Source organism: Tyto alba, unplaced genomic scaffold (assembly GCF_018691265.1).
Source record: "Tyto alba isolate M040663 unplaced genomic scaffold, T.alba_DEE_v4.0 Super-Scaffold_1000006, whole genome shotgun sequence".
Classification (NCBI taxonomy): domain Eukaryota; kingdom Metazoa; phylum Chordata; class Aves; order Strigiformes; family Tytonidae; genus Tyto; species Tyto alba.
Window position 1 is genome coordinate 11,471,516 of NW_024881272.1, and position 17,849 is coordinate 11,489,364.

Here is a 17,849-nt window from a genome sequence, read left to right on the forward strand (position 1 = left end):
TGTTCTATTATACAACAGAGGAAAACACAATGGAATACATTTGTATGGCGAGTGCAGTGTTTTACAATAACATCAGCCTCTATTGCCAAAGGTGTGCTACAGGTGACTTTCTGTCCTGTTTAGCACACTGCAGATCCCAGTCTTGAGTGTTCAGATCCTTATGTTTCAGTGATTCAACTATGGGCAGAAGGAAATACCTACTCTTACATAATTGGATGTTTGTGCAAAGTATTGAGGACTAGGAAAAGTAAAATATAAACCAATATATTTTAGTTCATGAAAAATATTGCAATGCTGTGCAATCACAGGATAAAAAAAATTAAAATACAAAACTGCTGACTTGATTATAACTAGAAATGGTATGGAACATCCAATGTATTAGATTCTTTGTGTGATTTATCAGTGTCCAGCCCTGGGTATCATTAATCCTTACCTGGAAAATTATTGTTTTCTCATTTACACTGCTGGGATGTTAAAGTAACTCTTTTTTAGTCATGACATCAGAAGATTATTTGCATATCCCCATCCCTATAACTGTGAATACAGTCCTATGCTGTGTACACAAATTAACCTTTGTAGGTGTTACCTGTTAAAAGAATTAAGAGAGTAAGGTTATACTTTTCTTATCGCTTGCCCTTTTCCCATACTCCACACCCCCTTGAATAGCTGTACTGGAAATAAACACAAACCCTATTAAACATAAGTTTAACCATATAGTGTAATTTATACAAGAGCCAATTTAAGTAACTCTTGTGTTAATGCATGCAAAAAACGCCAGTGTTCTGGGGCATGCAGCACTTGAAAGAACAGGACCCTAAGTGTGTTGAGAGATTACTCTGCCTACCTGCTGCCATAATAAAGAGTCTTTCAAAAATTAGCATGTCTCTTGTGTCACAAGTTAAAAATATTTTCCATATTATACTTAGTTGACTGAGTTTTAATAGAATACTTATTTTGTGGAACATAAATTTCGTTCTTACTGGGACTTTGTCTTTAATATTAACAATCCACTCCTGTGTGTTGTATTGATCTCTGTCAAAATTTCATGTTGCTGTTTTCTAAGAAATTTTACAACTGAGATCTAATGTAGGAGGTAAAGTTTACCTATTGACTCTTAAAATAAGCATCAGCTGGAAAAATGGGGTAGCTGTAAAAAAACAATGAAATCATAATTTATCCAGTAAATCACCAAACAGAAAAGGAACATTACATATTAGAAATCCTTTCAGATAATACTAAAATATGTGTGACTTGGAGAAGACCACAGAGACTTTAATTGAAGGCTGCTCTACAACAGAGTGAAACTGCTGAATCAATATACTGAGAATAAATTCACCAGCAGTGCTGTAAAATTTACTAGACTCAGTCTTGTCTTCTGATTCTCTGGAGGACATAATTGTGCATCCTAAAAAGCAGATCAGACCCACAAGTCTAGTGGTGAATTGGGTGGGCCTAATTCTGATTTTGTGTATGTGGAAGTCAAAGGACTTATGTTCATACGAGTTAAGAGTTAAGAATATGGCCCAGCACATTTCTGCTGTTAGTTTGATGACAGCAGAAAAAACAGGTGCGTTTTTTGGAGTAATTCAAGGGAACAAATCAGCTTTAGTACCAAAATTTCTACACAAACTACATAGCATTATCTGATTTTTTTAACATTCTAGACCTAACTATCCATAAACTTATGCTGTACTAACATCAGTAGAGATACTCACAGGAGTAGGATTTTGGAGGTCAGTTCTTTGGGCCCAGTCTTGGAGAAGACACCTCCTCCTTCACCCTGTGAAACAGATGCTGTGAAGAATTAATTTTCTTCTTTCTTTATCTTTGCATTCACTTTGACAGGGAAGAAACACTGCATTGTAAGCAAAATACATGGGACTAAAAAGAAATCCTTTTCTTATTTTCAGTTAAAAAAAAAAAAAAAACACCCGAAAAAGAACCTAAGAAAAACACATTTATAATTCATCAGAAATAACGCTGACTGTGAAATACTAAGTCATTTTCATGCAGTTTGCACAGAGATAAATGTGAGGAAAAGGAGAAAAAATAGGAGCGTTATATGTTACATTTGATGCACTATATAATAGATATATACACATACACACAGTTTATTGTAACTGCCCTTACATCTGATGTTTGAAGAACTGAGATTTGTCATTTACCGTCTCCTTAATAGAGGGGAATACTCTCTAAATAGAGTCCAAAGATCCATAAAAGAAGAGGGGTCTTATACTTTAGTAGGATCACCTTCTGCTGCTTGCCCATACTTCCTTCAGCAGTCTGAGGCCCCTAGACTCTTGCACCGTGTGTTATACTCTGCAAGAAAATGGGATGAATGTGAACTGATGCTCAAGGCTGCTTTTTCTTAAAGTATTTTGGATCAGTGGAAGATTAGCACTGAAACAGGGAAATGGCTGGTCAGTCCTGCTTTGATCCCCTCTTTCACAGTGATCTTACACATCGCTGTCCAGGGGCATGTGAGGGGAGAAGCTGTCATCGCTCTCCCCATGTGCATTTGCTAAGCAGGAAACACCACACACCATTCAGAGCACGGGCACCACATATTCATTGCTTCACATTTTGGAGAGGTAAAAGCGTGGGGAATTTCAAAGGTATACTATTGCTTTGTGCTGTAAATTCCTTATCTACATCCTTTAAAAAACTGAAAAGTGGTTTGATATTCCAAATACTAATAGTTTCATGATCAGGGAGTTAATGAAGCGTTTTAGTCCTTCTCTCTTCCTCTCTCTTAGTTCTCTGCTGTTGAATAAAGGGCAAGTGTATCAGCCTTTCTTTCAGCATGGTACCCAGCAGTTACTTTCCTCTGTCTGGATACTGATTCACATGAAGCATATAGGAACTTAATATCTTGGATAGATGAACTCCCTGTTGAAATAAGCCAACACTGACTGATGGATTCAGAAGTGTCTTAGTTTGGGCTGAAATAGAGTTAATATTCCTTTTCAGGGACTAGATGAGTGCTGTGTTTTGGATTTAGCTTTGGATTTGGTATGGGAAGAATGCTGATAGCACACTGATGTTTTCAGCTGCTGCCGAGACTTCAAGGACTCTCCGACTCTCCATGTCCTGCCCGTGCGCAAGGGCACAGGGAGGGAGCACGGCCACAGCACCTGACCCTAACTGGCCAATGAAATATTCCATATCATGGAACGTCATGCTCACTGTATAGAGGAGGGGTGGTTGGGAAGGAGCTCTCTCTCTTGCTTCCGGGATTGCGATTGCGGGATCTTGGTATCTCGGGGTCGCTGGCCGTGAACGGGCTGGATATTGGTTAGCGGGTGGTGAGCAATTACTCTGTACATTGCCTGTTTATATATCTCTTTTTGTTTTCCCCCATCATCGTTATTGTTCTCATTTTATTGCCATTATTAAACTGGTCTTGTCTCAGCCTGCGAGTCTCCCTTCACCCCTCTAATCCCTCCCCCATTCCCAGGTGGGGAGGGGGAAGGGAGGGTGATTAGCTGCGGTGGTTGGTTGCTGATCAGGCCCAAACCACAACAAGAAGTTATTGAAGAGATATACACACACACACACACACACAGGCACACACCATGTATAGTTGCACCTTTATAATGGCCTTTTTACATGCTGTAAAGTAGCGAAAAAGACACACTCTGAAGTATTTCTATACTTCCTTTCATTCTTAAATTATGAAAAAATGTACAATGCTACTAAACTTGGACAGATTTTATACTCACTTCACACTAGAGCTAGGTGGCAAAGGGACCATCATCTTACCCAACGTCAGCTTGTAAAGATCACTCCTTGCCTTTACCTAGAAATTTTATGTAGCACATAGGTTTCTAGTAAAGAGCTGGAACAATCATAGTTAATATTAAATCATTTTTTCTTGAACTTTATAGCATTTTATTACTGAGGTTATAGGTAGTAATCACATTTTATTAGGGCATTCACTGATTCTGAAAGTTCTGTGCATTTGCTTTTAAAACCACATTGACTGTTACACACTGCGTTTTGACAGCAACCTTGCACAGGAGGTTTCCCACTGTTAGCAGCAACCCATCTGGAGAGTCCAAATCCTTCTCTACCTATGTAACTATTTGGAAACTGTGCATGCATTCAGGAGTAAAAATTAGCCTCTGGAGTGCACTTGTCTTATAAAACTTTGATTTGGGGCGATTTGCTTCACCATAGCATAAAAAAATGGAGTAACAACTCGAGCTATATGTCTGCAATGACTTGTGAGTGATCTCCTAACTACATTTGAAAGAAAGTTCAACCATCCCTTGAACCAGTATGCTTCAGGCTGAACAATTCAGACAGATGTTTAATCACTTCATATTCACTAGGAAATGGCTATTCAATGGCTGTAGAATTTAAAAGTGGCACTATGAGATGAATGCTTCATGTTATTTCTATATTGGCATTCCCTTTTAGAAGCATAAGTAAAAACAATTCAGCTGAATCCAACACAGTTTTATCACATAAATTCCAATCATCTTTTTTTTTTTTTTTTAAATCATTAGATACCCTTTTAAATTTTTAGTAGCAGAAAAGCCCAGAGCTATAGTGCAAGTTGATGCAAATGAAAAGACATGAAAAAAGATTCTCCAACTTCTCAGAAAGGGAAATGTAGACTGGGTAAAAGGTGAGTGCATTGTTTAACTGAATCTGCAGCAATAATTATAAGGAAAATATTTAACTTAGAGCAACACAAAAAAAAAATGACCCCGAAACTTTCAACAGGTAATTCATCAAGTGTCAGGCTGAAAATGCCTCTTCAGAAGAAAAATTGTAATAAATCTGCAGTTGTTGGTTACAGTATGCTAAATATTGTGAAACACTTTCCTAAAAGAAAGACACGGCGTGGTTTTGATAAGATTAAGGTTAATTTCAGCAAAGCATACACATTATTCTTCATTTTACTGTTGGCAATTTCAATGTTCTTCTACAGAGAAAACAAAAGTTTATAATGATTAACACTCTGTGCTGTGGGAAGCATACACTCTACAACAATACTACTCTTGTGTTGCACTAGCCTTCCTCATCTATAACATCAGCACAAATAGTTTTTCAGATGAGTAACCAGCATTTTTGAGATAAGTCCTTCCTTTAACTACAATTGATAATGTGTGATTGTGTATTGCGGTGTCAATGGAGGCCTCAATGAGCCTGACAGACTTCCACTAAGTCCTGTACCAAAAGCTCAGGGCCCAGATGAGTGGGAGTCTGTGGTTTAGCAGACAAATGTGACGCTCCCATCTCAAATTCCAGACCACCCTTTTGTCCTGCAGAGAGATAGTGTCACCACAGTGTTCAGGATTAGACCTTTACACTTCAAACTGAGAGTCTATTTCCTCCACTCATGGAAATATCCTATGTGGATTGCACCATATCGATAAGATAAATTATGCAAGCTAATAGTTGTATCTGAATGTATTCTCATGCCTGCCTGTTTTCTAATCCTTGTTAGCAGAACTCAGAAAAGTGATTTAAATTCACTTCATAATTCCAGCTGGTAGTGGAGGAACTTGGGCATGCTGCCAGGGAATTCTGTGTTCAAACCTGTATTCAGGAATTTAACAGTATGACGTTCATTGTGGAGATGAACCATACCATGTGAATCTTTCACAATGGGCACAAAGAAATGTCACAGTTCCACCAGGCTCCATGGTTCTATTAAACCTCTGGGAAAAATTGTCAGTGGACTTGGTGGAGGGGGCACATCTCTTTTCACAAATCTGATTTTTTTTTTTACATTTTAAATAGGGAATACTACTTTGTAGTGAAATTGAAGAGTAAGCTAATGTAGGCAGCACAGCGATCCTCCCATGCGTGGGGCATAGACTCCTCTACTGCACTGTGACCCACCTTCATCCATTCCTATCCCAAGACACATGAACTCCTCCCAACCCAGCTGTACAGCAGTTCTGTTCTGGTGCTTTACTAGGAAGAGCTGGGATGGCCAGTGGCTTCGACAACAAGGGGACCACGCAAGCTGCAGCCAGGCCTTCCTGAGTGCTGCAGCAAATAGGCTGTGCAAGTAGTGATTCCTTCCTGGAGTGGGGGAAAAAGAGAGAGCGAGCGCACCAGAGGTTTCTTTCACAAAGACTGTAATAATGAAATATTGTAAATTAATACTGATACTGTGCACATTTCTACCATGAAGTCACTGAGGTCATGTTTCCAGCTCAACACAGGAAGGACAAAGTTTTAGAACCTTATCAGAATATAGTGCACTGCATCCTGCCATCCGCCTGTACACAAAACACCTGTCAGGGGATATTGCACAGGCAAACTGACTGCACAGTGTCTCGGTTACCATGTCTACTTGTTTACCCATCAGCATTCCGGATGCCTGTAGACCTTATTTGCATAATGACTTATGCTCTTACATTAGTTTATTGTGGCTAGCTTGGTAGTTAGTAGGCAGCACAGTGGTTAGTAGGTGCTGGGTGGTTGTGGCAATGACAATTTGTCTTCCAGTTTATGACTTGGGGAATATACTACAAGTAGTCCAAACAGCATGAGATACAAGGTTATGGATGACTCCAAATTCTGACATGCTTCCTTGTCCTCACTGTAAGCATAGGTAAATAGGATTTTGGTATAGGAAATAGGATTTATCTTTTGACATGTCTTAATGCAATCAGAAAGCTATCTTTTGCTCCACCTTTGCATTCCAACTGTTTCAGTAGACAAGACACATGCCTGCTTTCACCTCTGGGGCTTCTGCTTGTGCTGGTGACAATTGCCATCCTCTGCTTCTCTAATACAAAGTACTTCCTCCTTCTCTGCCCCAGCAGCAATACTTACTGTCACACAAACCCTTTAAGTCTGCATCTCATCCAATCTCATCATCCTTACTTTCAAGGTTTTACCTGACATCCAACTTCCCTTATGTCTTCTCTCACTGCACTGCCTCCCCCTTTCCCTTCGTTAAAGCCTCCTCCTAAGCACTATCTTTGCTTTGCTTGTCACTTAGCAGAAGTTTTACAAGTGTGGTGTTTTACTCCTTTCATACACATAACATTATTACTCTTTCATGCCACTCTGCACGCTGGAAATGGTCTCCTATTTCTTTTGAGTCACACACCCTCCCTTAGCTTCCTCCACACCTTTCCTTAAAAGCCATTTCTTCAGCAACTATTTCCCCTTATGTTATCCCCACCACTGTGTCTTCATCTGAATGCCACTGGCCAGAAAGGACCTACATTTAACCATCTGGGCACAGTATTCATTCATGCTTTTGATTGAGGCTAAATAGCTGTCAAATGGGTATCTTGTTTGACAACTTGTTTAAGTAAGACATGGGTTACGTTATCCTTGTGTCAATGTTCTGTTATGGGAAGGAGCAGCTGCAAATTTGGGGAGTGTTCTTGCAGCAGCCAATTGTTTGCTGTGGGATGTTCAATCTTTATATGCATTTCCACTAGCTGGAACAAAGGGCACTGTTTGTTGTTGTTGCTAAAACACTGATAATACTCTTAAAAATCTCCACAAACTTAAAAACCTCAAAATTTAGCCAGTAGTACAAGTTTATGAGATTGTTTCTAACTCAATGTATACCATGACTGAAAATTATGTTGACTATAGGGAAGTCCCAGACTAGAGCTAAGTTACGTTGGTGACAGAATCTTATATTTTCTCCTGATTACCCTGTTAATGGCAGACAAGCATGCTTTGGCATCAGAAGACTGAAGTCCACAAGGTGCTTTTTCTGCAGAGGACCTTCCTCTTCAGAACTCACTTTTCACTTTTGCCACCAAAACTTAAGCTTCTTTGCCTTCAGGATTAGTTTAAGGCACATACTTGTTTCGGCAAAAGGCTGATATTTTCATTTTGCCAGATAATATGCTTCTGCAACTCATTTATTGACATGCCACAGAAACACAAATGTGTTTGTGTTCTGGCTGAAGTTACACGTCATAAAGTTTACCAGCTCATTCTAACATAAGAAGTCATGTGTTACCATTTGTGTTCAGTGTGGTCTATGCTGTTTTCTATTTTTCATTTCATATGCATTAGCAGACATAAAGTATGTATTTCTCCTCATCTACATGCCTTTCAGAAGTAGGCTGGAATTGATCACTTGCCCTACATCTATGACTGTCCTTCAAGTCATCTCTGTTTCTTCCTAGTGCAAACTGGGAAGCATTCTGCTGCCCCGCCAGTTGTCTTCAAATGGCAAAAGCAGCTGGATCTTGCCTTCAGAGGACTATTAGTCTTCTGAAGGCAATACTATGTTGCGGGTGTGCACTGTGCTTTTTATGCTATCCATTTTATAGGCTTTCACTGCTTAAATTACGGTGAATACAGAAAAGCAGATTTTGTGAACCACTAGCAGATGTTCACTGTTGCTAGTTTTATGAGTCTTGTAGAACAGCAGGAACAGACTATGTGCAAAACATTTTTTTGTGTGTGATTTTGCCATCTCATACTGTTCTCACAGCACTGGCTCAGTAATGATATGATAAAGCTTGGGAGGTAAGCTTTGATTGCAAACTAGCTGCTGTTGGGGCCTTCAGAAAGCCATACCGGTAAAGTGTAGTTTGTTTTCAAAAGCTTGTGGCTGAGACAGATGGGTTAACTGGAAATATGTCATTTATAATATAATCAAATGCTTAACCTCTTATTCAGGTATTAGTTGTTATGACATGGATGCTGAATGTTTAAACTGGCTCGCAGTGTTTTTCATTCAGATGTAAGCTTTGTGTGAAATGCTAATTTTGGATTAAATTATCACATTAGCATGATTTATTTGATTGTTGTAACACCTTGTAGTATAGAGGAGAAAACGATCACAAACCAGTTTCACAATAAAAGCAGAAGTACTAGAATCTGTAATTTTCAAACATTTTCTTCAGGTAATGCCTTATTTTAAACCTGGCCCAAGTTTTGGTAGGGAGTGTATCAATGTGGTAATTTATTGTCCTCTCTTGAGCTAACAAGTCACTTGGCTGAAATGGTTTTGTAGTCAAATACATGTTGTGGGCAGAGGAAGAGATCTTTAATACAGAATCAGCCTTGCTCTGTGATCTGAACAGAAATGAATTATCATGGGCACAGGCAGCATAGGGACAGAGCAAGGCTGAGTTTGTGATAGCACTAGCTTTACTTTGACTTAGTAATATATCCATCTACGGAGTCCACACCTCTTTCCTCCATCTCTATTGCCAATGGATATGTAGCTTATGGGAGTTATCTGAGCATATATGTATTAACTGTGCCTGTAGGGAGAACAGCAACTGTGATAAAACATATTCTTAACACTGGAAAGCCAAAGCATGCAAAACATTTGAAACAGCAGGACTAAGAGTGTTTGCACAATACTAATTCAGCCCTATTGTGTCTATCCATTAAAATCTATTATAACACAAATGCAGATTGAAGATAAAATAAGAATAGGACAGACAATCTTAACAGAAGCATTAACTAATTCCACAGCGCTTAGAGTTTGCAACCTTAAGATATGATTTTGGTACAGATACTTGGACATCGTTTTCCTTGTTCTTTTTCTTTTTTCTTTTAAAGAGCAAAGGGCTGGTGATATAAAAATAATGTTACAAAAACCCAAACCAAACCAAAATCCCATGAAAATGACATCGTTCTCTACGTAAAGCAGTAGTGGAGGGAATGAGGTGTGCAGTTCTTCAGCACGGATACCTGCTGCAGTCACGGAGTGGGCAAAAGCAAGACCCGAGGGTCCTAGGGCAGGCTGTGTGGGAGAATGCAATCTGCTGTGCCTGAGGAGTTCTACCCTTTTCTCCCCACTGGCTTTGTGCTAATATGCTCCCTTTCTCTCCTGATTTCATTTGCTTGCACAGTCCAGCAAGACGGAAAAATTTGAGACAGATACCTAAGGGGGAGAAACTGCAACAAGGACAGTTGGGAGAAGACTGAGTGGGGAGGAGGGAAGTTAAGATGAATGAAGGACGCAAACAGAGACTTTGATGTCTAAGATGTTAAAGTCTGATCTGTATGGCAAGTGACTGGAAAGAGTGAGACAATACTAGGTAACTTTCACATGTGACACTACAAAAATCTATTAGTACAAATATTACTTCCTTCTCTACCACATAATCAGAAAACAAGCTTGAAAGAATAAAGTTCAAAAGTTCATTAGTTTGTAGCTGATAAAAATTGAAAACATCTATTTCATTATCTAATTCAGCTCATGCAAGATTGCTCTTTATAACGCAGTTTCCCATGCATTATGAAATGTAGTTCTAAAGCAATTGAAATTAGAACCCCTGAAAACCAATTCTAATAGTTCTGTGTCTCAGAAATTCTAGGCATTTCTCCACTTTAAATATTATCTTAGCTTATTTCTTTTTTTACTTCTCTTAATTCATATATTTTTTTCTCTGTTCAGCAATTGCTATCTCTGCAGGTTCTTAGAGTCCTTTTAACTATACACAAGCTATTACCACATCCACACCAGACACTTAATTGTGGCAAGGCTAATGTATGCATCTCTTAAGGCTTTCAGGACACATGTCTGAAGTCAAAGACTTTGTTTGATTTTAGGAAGAAATCATTAAGTTCAGTAACAACAGGTCTAGAGAATCTTTATACTTACAATGACTTAAATTCATAGTCTGTCTTCCACTAATTTGTGATTTTTTTTTCTCCCCTTTCCATGGAAATCTTAATTATTTTTCAGTCTTTGAAGTGAATAAAACTGAATGCAATCCAGTTGCTATAGGTGTCAGTTTAGTAATATAATATGTACATCCCAAATAACATTGCACAAAAACTTAATGTAGATTGCTCGTGCTGAGTGCCCACAATGTTCCCTCTAATACCAAATGCAGTCAGTATCACTGCTCGCTACTGCCTGTGCACAGCTATTTCTTGCCCTAGCAGTGACACGTGAAGCTGCTCAGCTTCTGTTTATGAAGAAGCTTTCTTCTTTTTTCATAGTACCACAACCATTCTTAGAGGGAGTGTTTACCTCTCTCTTTACTTTTTCCTTTGCAAGGCACCTATCTCTGACTTGGGCTTGCTGCAGCAATAATGCTCTTGAATCTGCAGATTCCTTACTATTTCCAGAAGCTGAAGTTCAAGAATGAGGATTATGGGAAAGTTCCATTTAGTATTATTTCTGCTATTCTTGTTTTGGGTAAAAACATTATCCCATTTCCATGAGCATTTCATAAATATACTATTATTATCACTTTGCATAACAATGCTTTAGTCTTGTTTTCCTAGAATGTAATCAGTAGTAAACATTCTATACATTTTACAGATAAGGGTTTCAGCAGTGCCCTATTTATTGAGCTAAGAACAGCAATTTTGTGGATGAATAATTTTTGATAGCATTTCTGTTCTCATGGCATTAGCCAGATGTTTGAAAGACTGACTCCATAGTGTGATGTAAGACTTACTCTCAGAGTGGTGCCACCAATGTTCATGTTTGCTTTACAGGTTGATGACCAAATGAAGTTGCTTCAGAACTGCTGGAGTGAACTCTTAATTCTAGATCACATTTACCGGCAAGTGGTACATGGGAAAGAAGGCTCCATCCTTCTGGTTACTGGGCAACAAGTGAGTATGTGGGCTCAAAGAAGTATTGATGGCTTTTTAATAATCATTTTCAAAATAGCAGGAGTTTAACTAGGTCAGAAGCACTCCTGTGTTCTCAGAGATTCTGTACAAATAATGTAGATAAAATGACTTGTGCACTCTGTTCCTAGTCTGCTGATTACAGTTAAACTTATAAAAGCAGATATAATCATAAACACTTTTCTTTTCAAATATACTTGTATATTTCAGTGATTGAAAAATAGCAGATGAGAACTGTTTCTCGAGAAGTTGTATTTCCTTGGAGCTAAAATGCTTTCTGACAGCACCAACACTTCCAGACCTGATGCTTTAGGTGTAAGCAATTATAGCTTACTTTCCCTTCAGAATTGTGATTTACTCAAAAGAATCACTAGCTGAGTCAAAAATCTAGAGAATCTGCATCTACTACCTTGGAAATATCTTGCTTTTAGAGAAGTATGAGAACGTGTGAGAAACTGGGCAGCTGAGACATCTAATTTCAGGAATTCAGTCCATAGGCTATACATGCAGGTATTGTCTCACGAGCTGTCCCAGGGTATGCACCCTGCAGTTTCTGCACAGCTTTCCAAGGGTTAATTTTCTTCAGATGTGAGATGCATACATCTCCCAAAATGCAAGAGCAATAATTTGGCAAATATTAGCAAAACGGTGAGAAAATGCAAAGGAAATGGAAAGTTTTGTCTCCCCCATGCTTTCCAAATCACAGAGAACTTGACAGTAAAATAAGAACCTTATTCATAAGATTCTTATTCTGATTTTAATAGAAAAAAAAAAATCACAGTATCAAAGAGAAGCAAAGTGTACCTGTACATTACGTTCCTGATTCAAACTGAAAACAAACGATAGCCCATTAGTATTTAAGTAGCTGCAAACTGAACTGCCTCAATTTATACACATATGGGAAAGACCTCCTTTTTCTAAGATATATCATTTATGTCTGCATGTTGTGGAATCTGCTTACAGCTTTTATTATCATTTTAAACCTGTAGCCATTTCTTAACACTAAGAACAAGTGTTTATAAGAATCAGAAGGAGAAATAACTGCTTGCATTTATGGTTAAAAGGTGTACAGTAAAAGGGAGAAATGATTGACTTGTCTGAGAAAAGTAGTGGAAAAATTTAAATTCTAGCTATGGAACTGACTCCTGTACCTTCATGGAAAGTCACTAACCTATCTGAAAATTGTACTCCCTAATTATATGAGCAAAAATTAGTTGCATTACTCTTGATTTATATTGGTGCTATTGAGAAAATTACTGATCCCCTTTCCATTTTATCATCTGCAAAACATGGACAATTGTACTGGCAATTATTTTATTTACCACATGGGGTGCTTGCTTATTCCTTTGTTTATAAAGCTATAATATATTGACGGTTTTCTGTTCCTGAGAGAACTGCTAAATTAGCTAGTTTTTAAAGGTACTGAGTGCCTAAGTCCCACTGAAATAATCAGACACATCTAAATACCTTTAAATTCTAGCCATTGTCCCCATTTTTCCACAGTAATAATTCTTATCTCATTAGCCACTTTTATCTTCTCTTGCAAAAGTCCCCAGCTGTACCTGATCTCAAGGCAAAGCAGAGCATTTCATCACTGCTGGACAACAGGTAGCAGGATGCTTATTAAATGTACTGCTTGCAAATCATCAGCTGGTTTTGGAAGCTGTATATTGCCAGGCAGAATTATAGTCTCCAACTAAATTAAAACCTGGCTAAATTGGACTGATTGCATCCATTTTTGCCCCAGGTCTCTCAAATAGGTTTAACATATCCTCCTTTCAACACCATTTCACTTTCCTATGCCAAAGTTTGTAATTTTGAAGTCAGTGCAAGCACCCCCAGAGTCTCCCATCATCTATAGTTTCCTCTTCACCCTTAGGCTGTTTGGAGAGCCATATTGTGAGAACAGCAAACAACACTGCAGTCAGTCCCTTTCCTTCTGGGTGGGCTCCTCCCCATTTCACCCTCACTAACAGCTGGAGAACATACTCCCATGTAGGCACCACAGGTTCTCCTTGAGAAATAGGGAGACACCAGACCTGAAGTAAATATGTAGTCTCTGGCTGCTGTTTTTGAAACTGGAATGAGTCTGAAATCTATGTGTAATGCCACTGTAGTGTCCTCATTTCATTCCGATCTGGTCACTGTCATTCTAGATTAAAAGCCAGATTGCTGGCAGGAGTGGGCATAGCTGCACTGACTGCGCCGGCTCTCGCTGGGCTGTGCGTGGCACGTGTGCACACGGAAAGACCACTGGTAGTTAAGGTATTGCAGAAACACCACTACTATACCAGTACGCAAGTTGTATGCAGTTTGTCAGTCAAAATGATTTAGTTTAAGACATCATCTATTTAAATGATTTTCATGAATGAACATCATTCATGGAAGAACCTCTTTTGTTTAGATGGACAAAGCTGGGCGATCCAAAAAGAATTGCCAGAGCCACAAATCTGAAAATCACAGAATAATCCAGGCTGGAACAGATTTTAAGGAGCTGGTGGTCCAACTCCCTGCTCAGCTAGGTTCCTCAGGGCTTTGTCCAGCTGGGCCTTGAAAACCCCCAAAGATGGAAACTGCACAACCTCCCTGTGCAGACAGTGCAACTGCCCAACCATCTTCATGGGGAGAAAGTTTTTCCTTAGTTCCAGTCTAAATCTTTTTTTTTTACAATTTATACCCGATGTTGGTCAACCTTTTCCTCCCTGAGCCCTGCTGCAAAGCACAGAGCCTGGGAAATCTTGTTAGTAAAAACTGAGGCAGAGTCTTTACTTACAGCCCAGTCTGTGTTTGCTGTCACTAAATCACCAGCAGCAGCAGTCTCACAGTTTCCTTGTTCATCCCCTAAGTAGCAATTTTACATTGCTTGCACATCTCATCTTTAGCTGAACACTAGCTTTTTTAACATTATCCCTACATGCCTGGATAGTGCTTCTAACTTACTTGTTCTGAGCCGTTCCTGGCTTCAGCTGCTGTATACTGACTTTTTTGTATTGTAGCTCAGTTGTGAGTTACTTATTTAGCCAAGCTGATCCAATATAACTGCTTATTTTCCTAAGTGTCAAGATGGACCTTCTTGGCAGTATCAATTCAGTCTGTTGTCATTCTAAGGACAATTATGACTGAGTCTGTCTTCCCTGTATTAACTGTAAAATAATGCTGGAAAGCCACACTTCTAGACTCAGGCATTATGAGCCTTTGATATTGCACTAAATGCTGCATACTTTCTGATTGCTGCCCTGATCCTTTCAGTTTGTCCAGTAGAGAAAGGGAAATAACCATGCCACCATCTCATAAAAATTAATTGTTTAAGGTTCGGAAAGCACTCTGACACTTCTGATGAAAAGTGCTGGAGATGTTTTTATTTACTACTACCAGCAAAGCACTATGAGCAAAATTACAGTCAATCATCTGGCTTTCAAATATATTAACTTTAAACTGAGGACCTGAGCTAGATAGCCTTCTTTATTACTCGAGAGATCATGATTATTGTCACAAGTTAGAAAATTTAAGACCTCAGAAGCCTCACTCCTTGCTTTCCTTAATATATTTCTCCATAAAAGCTACTCATAAACACAGGCCTTTTTACAATAACAATCAAGGGGGAATCTGTAAGGAGGGGAACTTATCACCACTTAATTAGAACATACCTGCTTTCTCCACTTAGGCTGCACAGCTTCTGTTCCTCAGACACAAAAGTCAAACTTCATCCAACTCTCCAGGGCCATACCACTGTCAGTTCTATACTAGGCATCTAAAATGGGCTAGCAGTTAGAAGCACACTCAATAATTTTCAAACATATTGGCTCAAAACCCATTACCTTAGGGCATTCCTATCACATTTCCATACATCTGCATTTCCCTCAAGCCATTGGCTTGTGAGTTTTACCCACTGTCAATCCACTGTTCCCACTTCAATGGGGAAAAAGTGCAGTCAGCAACAAAGTAGTAAGCATTGGCCCTTGCACAAAAAAACCTGACTTTTATTTTGTTATTTGTTTGGTTGGAGTTTCATAAATGAAGCTCTTTTGTGTGTATGTGTGTTTCAAGAAAGAACTCTTTTCAGATCATCACAATTCCTCACCAGTTCCTCAGAAACAAGTTCCTCCCTATGCTGCACACTTCATTCTCTGCACTAAGTACTGCCCCTCAGCAGTAGCAATTACCATTTCAAAAGGAAATAAAGTAGCACAAATGCATTTTACAACTCTCCCAATTTCATAATAGAAAACAGCTAAGGAGTGATTTGCAATGTGGTGGTTAATTGTAAATCATTGCCAATGTGCTCTCCACACGCCAAGTTTTGTAGGCTTGCCATGTGGCATGTAATTTTAACAGACCATTTCTAATTATAGAACTTCAATTCCTCCAACTTGAGCACTTTCCTTTTGTATCTTCTACACCAGCAATACACTGCCAGCTTCCAAGACCCAGCACACACAGAGTAGATACTAAAGCTCTGTACAGAATATCATCGGTCATGCATTTTCACGCAGCAGTCAACACACAGCACAGGAATTGTAGCCTCGACAAGCTGCTCATTTTGTTCATACTTACACTCTACTCATTGTTGCCAAATCTTCCCCTTGCTAAGATTGGTCAAAGCCTTTCAGATTAAAAAGGCCATGCAAAACTGTGCCTAAATCTCAGATTTTTTTTGAGATTGTTGAAACTACTGATTGAAAGTCATCACAAACGTCTTTTCACCTGGATTTGTATTCTAAAGCATAGTACCAGAGAAGAACATGAGAGATGACCAAGGTCTTGACAGGGTTGTGTTTTGAAGCAAATAAAAATTTAACTTCAATTTAGATCAGAATTTTGTGGCTTGAACCAGTCCTTAGATGGGATACTTTGAAGATCTTTCAGCTGTACTGTGTTGAAAGGGGGCGATGTGTGGCCTTGGGAATTTTCTGAGGCAATCTAATCTCTGATCGACTTACCCACTTGCAAAGACGGCTTCTACTATCCCAGCGTAGCTGTATTTGCTGAGGTCTTTGGAGAATCTGTTTGTCTAGGGAACAGACTTGCAAGGTCAAGAAAAGATCACCTTGCACTGAAAAGGTTCTCAAGAGGCAGCTGAACTTGCAAACTGTGGACTACAGATGACTGTATCACAAAGAAAGATCACCCTTGCAGAAATATCACTGCTGTATAAAAAGTTACAAGAGTGTTAAAGAAAGAAGTATCTCCAAAAGACAAGAGAAAGGAACTGGCAAAAAAAGTAGGAAACAGGCTTTTTTGATCATCCTAAGAAATGGCTAAAAATACATACATTAGTTGTTTTTTTTTTTGGGGGGGGGGGGTTGGTTTCTTTTTGGGTTTTGGGGGTTTTTGTTTTTTCCCCATTAGATTTGTGATTGCAGTCAGTGAGGCTTCATAATTGTACCTGGCAGAAAAGAGGTACTGGTATTTGGGGAGCCAAATCTAGAAGTCCTTACATATGCAAACGAACACAGGATTTAATTCAAGGTGGATACAAACAAGGTCAAGCAATCATTATTTTGCTGTTCAGTGAAGTATCTGTTCTCTTGTATTCAGGCTTGCACAGTTCCTCACTCTAGTGGTTTCTGCCTAACGGAAAACAAACTTGTGCTAGTTGTTAAAAGTGCCTCACGCCTTATGAAGATATTGCGCTAGCTGCTTTTTGGGACTGAACTAGATGTTCTCAGTTAAACTAGGTAAAATACATCAAGATTCCTTTATAATCATGAAGTGCCTAATTCAAGTTTGTCCAAATATTCATTAAACATTTTGAGCATTCCAAGTAGCTATGGACATACCTGTGAACAATCTGATCCCAATTTACATTTGCTTTGCTATGTTGCCATGAAACCATCGTAGCACTATGGTTTTAAGTCTAAAATTCCAGTTCCACTCAAAACTCATGGAGAAGGCACCTAACATGAATCCTTGAACATCAGAACTATTCCATTTCCCACATGCTAACTCTGTTGTGTTCATAGGAAACACATTTCTTTTGTATTCTGTACACATTACTCCTATAAAGAGGACAAAAGCTATTTGCCTGGAGTCTGGCAGCATTTCTTCAAGGCTGCTAGTCCTCCATACAAGTCCCATACTAGTGAACTAATTTATCCATATAAATTCATGTAAAGCCCCTATTTGATTTTAAGCTTGCCCAACATAAAAGGCAAGTTGTTCAGAGACCCAACTCAAAGAAGAAAGCACATCAGTCTGTCCCAACCACCTACTGAAGTAGTGATATTGATGGAATTCAAAGTGAGCACATACAGTCTTCCATTGATGGGAAAGGATTTAAGATAGTAGAGTAGAAA

The 17,849-nt window shown here is 38.9% G+C and overlaps 1 protein-coding gene across 1 annotated transcript in view; it reads left to right on the plus strand.

Moving 5' to 3' along the window:
- NR5A2 (nuclear receptor subfamily 5 group A member 2) overlaps positions 1–17,849 on the plus strand; it is a 99,637-nt gene that overhangs the window by 43,914 nt on the left and 37,874 nt on the right. The window contains exon 6 of the mRNA XM_033000809.2: positions 11,416–11,535. Within this exon, the coding sequence (XP_032856700.2) occupies positions 11,416–11,535 (120 nt within the window). The remainder of the gene's footprint in view (positions 1–11,415; positions 11,536–17,849) is intronic.